The sequence below is a fragment of the Diabrotica virgifera genome, chromosome 7 (genome assembly GCF_917563875.1).
Source record: "Diabrotica virgifera virgifera chromosome 7, PGI_DIABVI_V3a".
Lineage (NCBI taxonomy): Eukaryota > Metazoa > Arthropoda > Insecta > Coleoptera > Chrysomelidae > Diabrotica > Diabrotica virgifera.
In genome coordinates this window covers 58,437,745-58,452,736 of record NC_065449.1, presented here as the reverse complement: position 1 = coordinate 58,452,736, position 14,992 = coordinate 58,437,745, and the positions used below count along the sequence as shown (strand labels likewise).

General features: G+C 29.9%; 1 protein-coding gene across 1 annotated transcript in view; it reads left to right on the top strand.

The window, feature by feature from the left end:
* The window catches only part of LOC114342221 (synaptotagmin-7), a 209,539-nt gene that overhangs the window by 145,736 nt on the left and 48,811 nt on the right, over positions 1 to 14,992 (top strand). Inside the window, exon 6 of the mRNA XM_050656848.1 lies at positions 5,901 to 6,069. Within this exon, the coding sequence (XP_050512805.1) occupies positions 5,901 to 6,069 (169 nt within the window). The remainder of the gene's footprint in view (positions 1 to 5,900; positions 6,070 to 14,992) is intronic.

Below are 14,992 nucleotides of genomic sequence, written 5' to 3'. Positions count from 1 at the left end.
ACGATTACCAAGTCTTCATAATCGTACTTAACCATATTATACAAATATGTGGTGGATTTGACGAATATTTAAAATATCTCAATAAAAACTGACTTTTCGAAAAAGTACTAAGAGGCAAAAAATTTTAAAAACACTGTGTTTAACTAATAGTACTACATTAATAATTTAATTGGAACGAACACAAAAGTTTGGGGGAGTTTAAAGGAACAAAACCCCCATAAAATTTTTATGGGGTGTCAAAATTTTACTATAATTTTTTTGTAAGATGCTCCTGCCATAAAAATACCACATGTCTATTTTCAATAAAAAATCTCTTCTATATATTGGACAAAATCGATTTTCATTTCGTAAATTCAAAGAGCTGTAACTTTTTTTATGTGCATATTTATACTAAAGTAAGTTAGGTTCAATCGAACTATTTTTGGTCCCAGAATATGCGATTAAAATTATGACCTGTATTTTTGTTACACCCTGTAATTATTATATTACTAATCCTATTCAAATATTCCTAAATCAAAGATTGGCTTATAATATTAAATTGAAAATAAAAAATCTCAAATAAACTAGGATTTATTTCTTGATAAACATGCTACTAGATAAACGAAAAATGAAATGTAACAAAATTAGAGAGAGGATAAAAAGAACAAAATTATTTTCAGAAATTTTCTACAATATTGTAAAAATTGTATCTTACAACATTGAAAGCTATAATTTTAAGATTGCAAAAAACAAAAATTAAGATATTTCATACATTTTGGTATGATATCAAGACTATTAAAATAAAATTAAAGGAGGTTTATCTAGGAATACTTGTATTTTTATGAAAAAGTAACAATTATCAGTTACTCATTTATTATAAGTTTTTGTAAAGTCAAGTGCACATGATCCACTCCTATAATTGCCAAAAAAGTCATCCTAAAAATATCGTAAAAGAATTTCCAAAAATTGTTTACACAATTTACATAGGTAATTAAATAACCACTTTATTAACAAAAAACATATCCGTAACGTACGCAAAGAGTACATACAGATTAAAAAGAGAAACTCCAAAATAGATAATAGAGAAAGATTGAGGTTTTGATAATCGAAGTCCATAAACTATTTATATCTCTGTACTAACAAGTACTCGGTGCAACCAGTTTTGCAAGAGCAGATAGTTTATTTTAATAAAATATCTGATATAAAGAAGATCTGTTGATCGGATCGGCACTAACGGTTCTTAGCTTAATTTCCAACCCCAATCAATTACGTTTATCTCTTTTTTGGTGGTTCCGTAACTTCAGTATTTCATTCATCTAATAGCATGTTTACTAAAAAACTAAAACCTACTTTATTTGAGACTTTCTGATTTCCATAGACCAATACTATTTTTAGAAACCATCGAATGGGATAATTTGTTTTTTCATACTTTAAATTATTACTAAGTTTAATAAAAACTATGTATTATTATATTATTCATAAATATGTATGTTTTGTGATTAAAATTACTTCAAATTTTATTAAAAAAATTGAAAAAAAAAATTGTTTAAACAAATTGCATGGTGTATATAACAATTAATTTATTTAAATAATGCATACTCGTACTGTACGCAAAAAGTACATACAAATTAAAAAAAGAAACGTCGAAATTCATAGGCGAGAACAAGATATACAGCTAACATTTCCCTTTTCCCCCCTTCTCATCGATCACCCAAGTTTCGAGGCCGGCCGATTTTAAGGGTCACATTTTGAAGCTTTGTGGACGATTTGTTTGAAAGTATATATTTTTTATATTTGGTATATTAAAACTCTGAAGTATGTTCTTTTCAATGTGACTGATTTGATTTCGTAATTGTTATAAAGAAAGTTGCTGTGAATTAAAAAATGGGGGGCGGCAACTTCGTCCCTAATTGTCCTAGGACAATTTTTTCTTTTTTAAATTTGTATAAAAATTCACTCTTTCTAAATGTGAAAAAATAATTTTTCTACGGGTAATGGTTAAAAAGTTATTTTAATTGTTTATAAGCAAAAAATCGACATGTTCTTGCAAAATAATTTTGCGATACTTAAAATTAATTTTTGTCATTCTTTTTAATTAAGTTGTTAGTATAAATCTTCTTCTTTCATAAACTATCCAAAGTATTACTGTAACTTCATCATTTTCTGACTTAGAGTGTTACAAAAAAAATTAATTTGGGATAAACAAATTAAATAACTTTTAAACTATTTGACCAATTAATATGAAATTTAGTGTATAATTTAAGCACTAGAAGTGTCAGCAATCCGTGTAATAAGAAGATTCTAAGTTCATTTTTACATAAGATGAATATTTATAAAATCTCAAAATTTATGAATTATTTTGCAATTTTCTAAGCAACCAATAAGGATAGACATATTCAGCGGGAGCCATATTGAAGTTTTTTATATGGTTTATGAGTTCTTTACTTCCAAATTTGTTTAAAATGCTTAGCCATTTGGCAATAAACGAAAAAAGCAAAAAGTTAGCGTTTTTTGATCTTCAATTGTTTATAACTATGTATATCATCAAAATCGGCTGCAGGAAACATATAGGTGATTATTATAGATGTTTACACTACTCAAAAAATTTGGTTTCGACCTGGGGGGGGTTGTGTCAGCAACAGGCTATTTTTTTTCCTTATTTCTCTGAATTATTTTCCGCAAATTTTCAACATAACGCAAGCAATTATATGGGTTTCCGGCACATAGTTTTGTCGGCTCCCTCAATAAAATCCATGAAAGTATTTGAAAAAAGAGGTATTTTGAAGTAGTCAGGAACTATTTAGAAATTTTTAAATTATCCCGCCACCAGCTAGTAAGTGTACCAACTAACGAAGCACCAAATTTAAGAGGAACAAATATTGTAATGTTGAGAAAACTCAAAGATTATTTTCCAGTTCAAATTGATTCCGTACTAGTTTACATTTAACTAGAAATTATAGATTAATTTGCACATTTTTGCATTTTATAAACCTCTGCAAATGGCCGAATAGCTAAATTATTTATAGTGCGACTTACCTTGTGAACAAACATTCTGAATAATGAACATTAATAAAATCCATTGAGGACCGCAATTGGTGATAGCTTATTAGAAGAGACAATTAGAATAAGTACTACAAAATTTCCACCCGAAATAGAAAGAATCAAGAAGGAGGACATAAAACTAATAAACGAAAACTTTATAAAAGCCATTAAGAGCGTAGGCGAAAATTTCGGACCAATGCTTTTTAAATGCATTAATTTTTTTTCGAATCCTGAGAAAACCAATAAATATTTTTGAAAAATTTAAACGCAGAATGAAGATTACATTATTACCGAGGGCCGAAAGTCCCTAAGAATAAACAAAAAGTTTCTTTTAAATGAGATATTTGAAATTAAAAATCACACTAAATTTTCTCTTCTTTTTCACCCCTGTATCTTATTAGAATAAACATAATAGAAGGTTTTAGATAGTTTCGGCCCTCGGTAATAATATAATCATTCTTTCTGCGTTTAAATTTTTAAAAAATACTTATATTCCATGTGGTGAGACCGCTCCCGTCTGGAAAAATTTCTGATTCGGTTTCTTTGTGGATTCCTATTCAAAAATGTCCGCTTTAAACAAATCTGAAGGGTGCCGGGCGGAATTTTTGGGCAGAAATTGTTTAAACAATGTTTTTAAACAAATACAAAAGATCACGTCTTTTGCTCCGTAACATATATTTTTGAGTTTTGTGAGTCATTCTGAACAAGAAATGTATCTTGTAAATTTTCTCAGAAATTGATAGTTTTCGCGTTATAAGCGATTTAAAATCTGAAAAATGCGAAAATACGCATTTTTGAGGCTTAAAAACTCATATTCGTATTAGTATTTTTAAGGTTGCCAGACACTTAAATTGAAGACTAAATATTCAGCTTCAAGATTCTGAAGAGTGATCGCGTCTAGCTTTAATTTATACCGTTGTTTTTAATTGTTAAATATGCGTGTTTATCCGATTTTTCTGCCAGTATTTTCCTCCGAAAAATATTTTTTCTAGATTCTTTAGGACATTCCAAATAAAATAAGTTTCTTGATGTTTTCCTCGAAAGTTAACAGTTTTAAAGTTATAAGCGATTTAAAATCCGAAAATGCGTCTTTTTGTCATTTTTCGGATTTTAAATCGCTTATAACTTAAAAACTATTAACTTTTGAGAAAAATGGCAAGAAACTTATTTTATTTATAATATCACAAAAAATCTAGAAAAAATATTTTTCGGAGGAAAATAGGCGATTTTTGAAATTGAGCGCGCCGCACTGGCAAAAAAATCGGATAAACACGCATATTTAACAATTAAAAACAACGGTATAAATTGAAGTTAGACGCGATCAATCTTCAGAATCTTGAAGCTAAATGTTCACTCTTCAATCTAAGTATCTGGAGTCCTTAATAATACTAATTGAAATATGAGTTTTTAAGCCTCGGAAAATGCGTATTTTCGCATTTTTCAGATTTTAAATCGCATATAACTCCAAAACTATCAATTTCTTACAAAAATTATAAGATACCTTTCTTGTTTAGATTGACCCAAAACATCTAAAAATATATGTTCCAGAGCAAAAAACCATGATCTTTTGTATTTGTTTAAAAAAATTGTTTAAACAATTTCTGCCCAAAAATTCCTCCCGGCACCCTTCTGATTTGTTTAAAGGGGCCATTTTTGAATAGGAATCCACAAAGAAACCGAATCAGAAAATTTTTTCAGACGGGAGCGGTCTCACTACATGGACTATTATTAGTTTGCTCAGGATACGAAAAAAAAATAAATACATTTAAAAAGTATTGGACCGTAATTTTGCGCCTAAGTTCGTAAGGTTCGTTTTTTGTATTTTAATAAATATTATTGTAAGTTTGTAAATAATAAATAATGTGTTTCATAAACCGTTTGTGTTTATGTGTTTGACCGGAGTAAAGTTACCGGAAAAACAACATGTTTAATATTCCTACTTTCCACTCACTTTGCAGCAGCTTGAGCGTAGTGAGAAATATTCAACAGCTGTTCCCTTTTTTTTGTAAATTACTACACGATTCAAAAACATTATTTGGTGTGCATCACTCTACGATTTGAAGGACAAAAAAGAAAATGAAAATAAAAGTTGTCAAAAATTTAAACGCGTTTTTTTTCAAAACTGCTTTCATTAACCGGTTTTATTAAACTGCCAAAGGTGTTGGACATCATTCAAACTAAAATCAAAAGCTACTTGACAGATCCACCTGAAATTTTTCATAGTTCTTTTTAGACCTTTCGTGAGGTCGATAACGCTGTCGAGAATTTTTTTGTTTTATGCTTATTTTTTGATTATTAATAATAAATATGTAGATTTTCACCCTTTAGAAAAATGTTTGTTACTTTGACTTCTGAGTGATATCATAAACTCAAAAATCGTTAGCATGATCGTATATCGAAATCGTTAAACTCATGAGCTAATAAAATATTTTTGAATTTTTTGTTTCATAAGATCCATTAACGAGTTCTGATGTCTACTGCATAATGCATTTTTTGAGGTGTCTTTAAAACTTTGCCACCGTTGCTGGCTTACTTTTCAATATTTTGTCTTGAAAGTTTTTTTGAATATTCTTTGAATTGTACTGAATATGTCTGTTTGATTTAAAAATAAAATACTTCTATCAAGTTTCAAACAAAATTCACAAAAATTTGATTGAAATACCATACCCCCCCCCTAGACAAGTATAAAGTTGAAAATTCGAACATGTCAAGGTAAAAAATATTGCGGCCCTCGGTAATAGACCACATTTTGTGGCCCATACTAAAAAAAGTTAGCCCGCCCCTGTTATAGATCCTCTATTATTAAATTTTGGTGGAGGCGTTCATGTTAATTAAATGGCCGCATCCACCAAACCGCAGTTATACCTTTTCTTTTTCAGGTTGATTTGAGCGAAAAGCCATCGTTTTGGAAGGCACTGAAACCTCCAGCGAAGGATAAGTGCGGTGAGCTGTTAACTTCTCTCTGTTACCATCCTAGTAACAGTATCTTGACGTTAACTTTGCTCAAAGCACGTAACCTCAAAGCCAAAGATATCAACGGGAAATCAGGTAAGAACGATATATTTATAATATTTTTTTGAAACGTTTATTCAGCTATCTGTTAGTTATAAACATTCTAACAGTAAGCGTTTTTGGGGTTTGAAGTAAAAAAATTGACATTAGAGAGGTCGGTCCAATGAATGGACCTCTAGTATGGAACAAACATGACATTCCGATTATATGCGACATACAAACATACATTTCACATTTATAAACAATATATACACATATGTCCAAAAGTTTGGTATATTGCAATATTTCATCTTTTTATTGATTTTTAAATATAAACTCTTCTGAATAATTAAACATCATTTTGATTCAATTATAATCAATACTAAATAAATCTCAAAACCAGATACACGATATCCAAAAAAAATGATTTAATCTCTTGGAGTGAAAAGCTTACAATGTACAACTAACATTTAAAAATAAACTGATATAGATAAAACAAATTTTTAATAAAACTAATAATCAGTATGCATACCTGTAGGCGATTTGGCATGCTGCCGATTAACTGGTCGAGCTGGGCTTGCGAAATTCTCTCCCATTCTTCACGAGCCGCATCTTTTACTTCTCGAAGTGTAATTGGGTGATTGTTTCGCTTCTTGATGCGTGTCTTGAGTATATCCCAAACATATTCAATGACGTTCATATCGGGGGAATTCGAGGGCCACTGTAATGTAGATATTCCTTGTTCTTCCACAACATTTTGTACTGCTGTCGTTCGATGAGGAGGTGTTTTGTCATGCATAAACACAAATCCAACACCTACTGTAACATCAACAGTTATTTACACAGATGCATCAAAGTCTTCTTTTGGCACTGGATGCGCTTTTTATGTCCCCTCAAAAAGTATAGAAAACATGTTTACACTGAATCATAATTTTTCAATTTTTACTGCTGAACCCATAGCAATTTATGAAGCATTAAAGTATTTTAAGAGTTCCAATGGCAACTCCGCAACAATTGCGTTTGATTCTCTGTCGGTTCTTTTAGCCATTGAGACTATGTTTTTACCCAGTAAAAACACAAATATTTACATTCTTCTAATTAAAAAAATTATTTTTTAATTATACCATTAGCAAAGAATAGTTAGATTTTTGTGCATTAAAGCTCACATAGGGCTCGAGTATAATGAGCATGTAGATATATTAGCTAAGAAAGCCATTGATTCTGGTGTGAAACCAGATTATAAGCTCTGCATTCCAGATGTATTTATAAAAATCAAGAATGATCTAAACAAGCAGTGGAAACAAGAATATTATGAATATAGTCAACACTCGCACTCACAATATGTACTGATACAATCCACAATCCCGAGTGAATTTTGGTTTAAAAATTACTCTGTCCCACGTAGATATATTACATCTATTATCAGAATGATATCTGGACACGCGTGTTATCCAGCCCATCTGGCAAAACTTAGAATTTTAAGTTCCAATTTATGCGAATATTGTCAAAAAGAAGCAGATTTAAACCATATTTTCTTTGAATGTACAGAATATATACAACAGATTGATGACTTAATAAAAAATTTAATCAAACATAAAATCCTTCCTCCCTATAACATGTTCTACCTTTTTTCATTAAATAATAAAACCGTATATGACTATTTAACAGAATTTATTTCAAAAAGTAACCTTAACTTCTGACACAGTTAAACTAGTAACCTTTGTTTTACCCCATTTGTTTAAAACCTTCTTTCCGTGACCAAGTCTAGTTTGTGTATTAATTTAATGTCTTGATGGGTCCCTAGACGAGAAGCGAGTAACCATGTGTATTCCTTATTGATAATCAAATAAGTATTGTGATAAAATTACTTTCTTTTCGTTGCTTTAGGAAGAACTTAAAAAGTTGTGACTGGCTGAATGGCAAAAGCCTATGCCAAAAAAAATCACCTACTGTCCCTCGGAATAGACGCACGACAGGATTTAAAACTTCCTCAATGTACACAGCACCAGTGACTCTTCTCTCCAGAACCAGCAGTGGCGTTCATGTAGCACCCATAATTCCACCTCCAACCATAATACTACCACCCTCAAATGGGACACGCGGTTGGGCTGTTTCTAGTCGGGTTTGTAGACCTGGGGCCCTCCGAACCAGAGTTCTTCGCGAATTAGAAATTAAGTTCATTTTTGGTTCATCAGGGAACATCACGCTATTCTAGTTAGGACCATGATGCACCATTCCTCTAGCTCATTGCAATCTTACTATTTTGTGTTGGTAGGTTAGTTTGAGGACATGTAAGGGTTTTCTACGATACAAATTTACCGCATTTAGTCTGTGTGTTCATGTTTGCCGTGAAATATTCTCTCCTTGAAGCCTACCAATTTCTCTGCATATACCACTTGGAGATTGCAGACGATTTCTTCGAGCTATCAGTGTTATCTGCCGGTCTTGTGCTGCTGTTTTACATCGATATCTCCCACTTCTGGGGCGATCCTTCACGTCATTTGTATTTTGGATTTTTTTTTAAATTTTCGATACAGCACTTTAAGTAACATCAACAATATTCGCGATATCACTTTGAATAGAGCCCTGTTGTAACAAAACAAATTACTCTAGATATGTCAGAATGAGATATCACGTTTCTAGGCATTTTTAACCGGCTCAGTTCAAATTTAAACAAAGACTGAAATAATGTGTAAATACGCTAATCAGTTGAATGTTACCAAAATTATACAAAAACAATTCAACTTTTTTATCATTTTCATGTAAAAACGCTCTGACATAAATATTACTCTGGGCTAATTAGCAAAATACAAGGAAAAGTTATTTACCAGCAATTTTATTGCTGGAATCGAATCTTATTATTATATGTATTAATAATATAGATATGCAAAGTCCGCAGATAGTGTGCTACTTTTTTTATAAACAAAATGGCGTCTGAGAATCATGTTTTTTTTTCAATTTTTGCTCTATAACTCCAAAGATTTTAACTTTAGACCAAAAACACCCAAATAAAAATTCACCGCAATTAAATTCTGCATAGAGACGTGTTTTTTTCGATTTACTTCGACGAAAATTTTCCCCGGAAAAAGCGGGTTTTTCCAACAAAATCTTTAATTTTCAACTAAACTATTAGATAAGTAGTTGTTAATCAATAATTAAATAACTTGGTAACGTAAAAGCCCTTTCCGTAGATATTATAATCCTAGAAGTCTATGGAAATTGAATGAACAGTTTAGCAACAATTAAAATGTTAATTAAAAATTTACGGTCACTATAATAACGACAATAATTATGATGCATAAGAATAACTATGATTTCATAAAAAGACACTATACCTATCTAATGTACTTTACAGAATTGAAATTGGACTATTTAAGCGCCCTCGGGAATATTTTAAAATTATAAACAATTTTTTGGTTTATAAACAAATAGAATATCTCGGGAAATATTAAACTGAATTAAATTGTGAAAACGGTATTCGAAAGACAGCGGCAGGATGCTTCTTTTAAAAGAAAAAACGTTTAATTATGACGAGTGGTTCCTGAGACACAACCGGTCAAAGTTGACCGGAATTTACGGCAAAGATATAAAAAATAGGATCATAATTTTCAAACCATCACCTTTTTATTTTTGTCCTCTTTCTCCGCACCAATTTTCATATCTTTAAAATCCTCATAACATATATTATTATAATAAAAACTATCGATAATACGTGTGAAAATTGCCAAAAATAGCAAAATTCCAATCAAAAATTAGGTTGGAGAAAATGTAACCCTCAAAGTTCAAAATCGGTATACGTTAACAAAATGCACTTTCTCGGCTTCCCATGGAGCAATTTCCTTCATTCTTTTTTTGTTCCCTAATAACTCGAGTAGAGCCATCGAACTAATGCATTATTAAATGTCAAATTTGCTTTTGTTTTGTTCTAATAGATTAATTTATTTATAAGAACAGAAAATTACATATTTTTTCCAGTTGTAGGCTTTTTTTAGATAAACTTACTACAAGTGTACCTTTTAAAGTTAAAAACATAAATATTCTCATTTGAAAGCTGTATAATTATTTAAACAATTTTTATCTAAACAAATTAAAATATTGTGTTATAATAAATAAATTAATTTATTATAACAAAACAAAAGCAAGTTTGACATTTAATAATGCGTTAGTTCGATGGCTCTACTCGAGTTACTTGGGAACAAAAAAAGAATGAAGGAAATTGCTCCATGGGAAACCGAGATAATGCATTTTTTTTAACGTATACCGATTTTGAACTTTAAGGGTTACATTTTCTCCAACCTAATTTTTGTTTGGAATGTTGCTATTTTTGGCAATTTTCACACGTACTATCGATAGTTTTTATTATAATAATATATGTTATGAGGATTTTAAAGATATGAAAATTGGTGTGGAGAAAGAGGACAAAAATAAAAAGGCGTTGGTTTGAAAATTATGATCCTATTGTTTATATATTTGCCGTAAATTTCGGTCAACTTTGACCGGTTGTATCTCAGGAACCACTAGTCATAATTAAACGTTCTTTCTTTTAAAAGAAGCGTTCTGCCACTGTCTATCGAATACCGTTTTCACAATTTAATTTAGTTTAATATTTCCAGAGATATTCTATTTGTTTATAAGCCAAAAAATTGTTTATAATTTTAAAATATTCCTGAGGCCGCTTAAATAGTCTAATTTCAATTCTGTAAAGTACATTAGATAGGTATAGTGTCTTTTTATGAAAAAATCATAGCTATTCTTATAGTCTAGTAAAATAAAATTTCACTACATGTAAAACAAAATGTAAATTCGTACAGGTTGAAACAAATTTTATATCAAAGCTTAGGTGGGTACAAAAGATATTTTCAAGAAAGTATCCAAATCACACAAGGGGATCATTCTTTAAATAATTAAAAAGGGGTCATTTTTGCAAAAAATTTACTTTTTTAACTGCTGAGGTCATTCAATTGCTAATGAAGGTCTATACGATTATTTTCTGCAAAGTTGAAGGGTTAATCTTTCACATGTAACTTACTAAATTAAATTTGACCCCCTATTTATTTAAATAATTATACATGAAACTTTAAAAACAAATTTGAAAAAAATTATTTTTAGCGTTTTAAATAAGCACTATAAAATATCTTATTTTACAGGAGAAGTTACACTATATTATCAGTATTAATTAAAAAAAAATTAGTCCAAAAATATTTAATATTTTTTGAGATATTGAATTTGTTCATTATCTTCAATATTTTCAAAAACGCGGTTGTTGCCAAAGACATATTCACATGTATTAAATCTTATTAGTTTTATTTTTCTGTATATTTTCGATAAATTTATTGATAAATTCAAATTTCAATTAAACTTCCCCCTAAAATGACATTTGAAAATTATTCAAATTTGTTTATAATTTGTTTTTTTTTTTTAATAACGTCGCGGGGATTAAATATTTTAAAATGCCGTTTCGATAATTGGGTTTCTGGGAATTTTTCACTAATTAACAAATTTTTTTGTCTTTTTTTCCTCTTCTTTTTTTTTTCTTGGAGTTATATTACTACGGACCCTTTTAGGGTTAAGTTTCATTAAGAATGTCGAATCTCTAAGTTATAGATTCTAGACCTAAAAATATTAAGATTGGTCTAAAATCACTTAAATAAAATGTGGCTGGTTACTGAGTTACAGGGTGTTTAATTTAAAAATTAAAAATTATTTTTACCAAGTACTTTCAAACTATTTGACGCATCCTTATCATACTTGTCAGAAAGTGTCGATACTATACAGTCTACTAAATTGTGACAAATAAAAGTTTCTAGCTACTACCAGAGGCGTACGACAGGGGATAGTTAATGGTTGACCCTTTCCAAATTCTACGCCACTGAGGGAATTACTATTTTAGCGAAATTTTTCGATTCTCCAATACTTTATATGTAAATAATATACTCTTTACTGGTAACGATTAAGTCATTAGTTTTCGAGATATTGGACGTTAAAAATGAAACGGCATAGTTATTTTGATTCATTCATTCATTCATTTTAAACTTCCAATATCTCTCAAACTGATGACTTTATCGATACCAATCAAGTTATTTACATACAAAGTATTGGATAATCGAAAAATTTCGTTAAAATAGTAATTCACTCAGTGGCGTAGAATTTGGGAAGGGTCAATCATTCACTATCCCCTGTCGTACGCCTATGGCACTAGCTAGAAACGTTTATTAATCACAATTTAGTAGGGTGTATAATAGCCACACTTTCTGCCAAGTATGATAAGGATACGTTAAATAGTTTTAAAGTACTTGGTAACAATAATTTTTAAATTTTTAAATAAAACACCCCGTAACTCAGTAAGTAGCCACATCTTATTTAAGAGATTTTAGTTAAATCTTAATATTTTTAGGTCTAAAATCTAGATATTATAGACTCGACATTCTTAATAAAATTTAACGCTAAAAGGGCCCGTAGTAATATAACTCCAAGGAAAAAAAGAAGAAGAAAAAACGACAAAAAAATTGTGTTAATTAGTAAAAAATTCCCAGGAACCCAATTATCGAAACGGCATTTTAAAATACTTAATCCCCGCGACGTTATTAAAAAAACAAATTATAAACAAATTTGTATGATTTTCACATGCCATTTTAGGGGGGAGTTTAATTGAAATTTGAATGTATCCATACAATTATCGATAATATACATAAAAATAAAAATAATGAGATCTTAAGCAGGTGAATATTTCTTTGGTAACAACCGCGTTTTTGCAATTGAAAATATAGTAACATTTAATAAACAACTTCAATATCTCAAAAAATATTAAATATTTTTTGACCAATTTTTTTGCTTAATACTGGTAACATAGCGCAACTTAGTCTGTAAAATAAGATATTTTATAGTGCTTATTTAAAACGCTAAAAATAATTATTTGCGAATTTGTTTTTTAAGTTTTATATACAATTATTTAAATAAATAGGAGGTCAAATTTAATTTAGTAACTCTTATGTGAAAGATTTACCCTTCAGCTTTGTAGAAAAAAATCCCATAGACCTTGATTGATAAGTGAATTACCTCAGCAGTTAAGAAAAGTATTTTTTTTTTGCAAAAATGACCCCTTTTTAATTATTTAAACAATGATCCCCTTGTATGATTTGGATACTTTCTTGAAAATATCTTTTGTACCCACCTAAACTTTGATATAAAATTTGTTTTAACTTATACGAATTTACATTTTGATTTTTTTTTATTTTATTAGGCTATTATGCATCATAATTATTGTCGTTATTATAGCGACCGTAAATTTTTAATTAACATTTCAATTGTTGCTAAACTGTTCATTCAATTTCCATCGGCTTCTGGAATTATAATATATACGGAAAGGGCTTTTACGGTACCAAGTTATTTAATTATTGATTAACAACTACTTATCTAAAAGTTTAGTTAAAAATTAAAGATTTTGTTGGAAAAACCCGCTTTTTCCGGGGAAAGTTTTCGTCGAAGTAAATCGAAAAAAACACGACTCTATGCAGAATTTAATTGCGGTGAATTTTTATTTGAGTATTTTTGGTCTAAAGTTAAAATATTTGGAGTTATAGAGCAAAAATTGAAAAAAACACGATTTTCGGGCGCCATTTTGTTTATAAAAAAAGTAGCACACTATCTGCGGACTTTGCATATCTATATTATTAATATATACAATCATAAGATTCGATTCCAGCAATAAAATTGCTGGTAAATAACTTTTCCCAAAAATGGCCTATTCTCCGATAATTAGCCCAGACTATATAAACAACAGTTTTGAAACCACCATATGCGTAGATTATATTATCTGTACGTATTCCAAACTTTTGGACATGTGTAATGTGTGTATATCTAAAATATAAACACAATTACGGTGAGTTAGTAAATTTATTTATAAATCAGGTCCAGTGGATTTTTACATTGTAGTCTGTGAGTTTGTTAACTATTATCAAGCAAGTTTATTGCCAAGGGATTTTGATGGCTTTATAGGCGTTTTATGTACCGAACATTGCACTGAACTATTACTTTACTGATCGTAGGTATTTCTAGATCACAATAAATGTCTTTGTTTGACACGAACCATGGGACGTCTGTTATAGAGCGTAGCACTTTATATTGTAATCTTTCCATTATGAATATGTTGATTTTGCTGCTGTACCCCATAGCTGGATCCTTATTTCAGGTCCAGATTGGTTTCAGTATTGTATTGTATACCAACCGTTTGTTACGATTTATAATAATAAAACAAAAAATTGTTAATCATTTAAATCACGTCCTATATACGGAATGGTGCAGCGTCAAATATAACATAGTAACCGCTGTTGAAAAGTATAACAATGGAAAATTATAAATTAGTGAATTTCTGATTTCCTATTTTATATTAGCCCTGTCGCCAAGGGGGTACAACGGCCTCCTTAATTCAGATGGACTTACCCAAGATTTTTTTATGTATTTTGATCCGTAGAACACGAATTTTTTGGGTAACAATTGATCCGGATGTCGATAAGATTGTTATAAACAAAGAACTTGAGGAATTACATAACAGCGATTTTTCGCAAAACAAAACATTTTTGGTATTTTTTTGGGTGATTCTCAGCAAAAAATGGTCTTACAAGTTTTTTCGTAAGATGCACAGTTTTCGAGATAAACGCGGTTGAACTTCCAAAAAATCGAAAAAGGTGCAATTTTTGAACCCAAATAACTTTTTATTAAAAAATAAAATAGCAATTCTGCTGACTGCATTTGAAAGTTCAGGTCAAATTCTATCGGTTTTTATTATTTGCATTGCTAAAAATTAAGTTTTTATTTGTTAAACAAAGCCATAAACACATAGTGTTTCTTGTGCCCAATGCATGTGTTTTAATATACGTAATCTACGTAGAAATTGTCTGTATGCGCGCCTACTCGTTCGATTTCAAATGAAAAATGCATTGAAAACATCATTCAATCACTATGTGTATATAGCTTTGTTTAA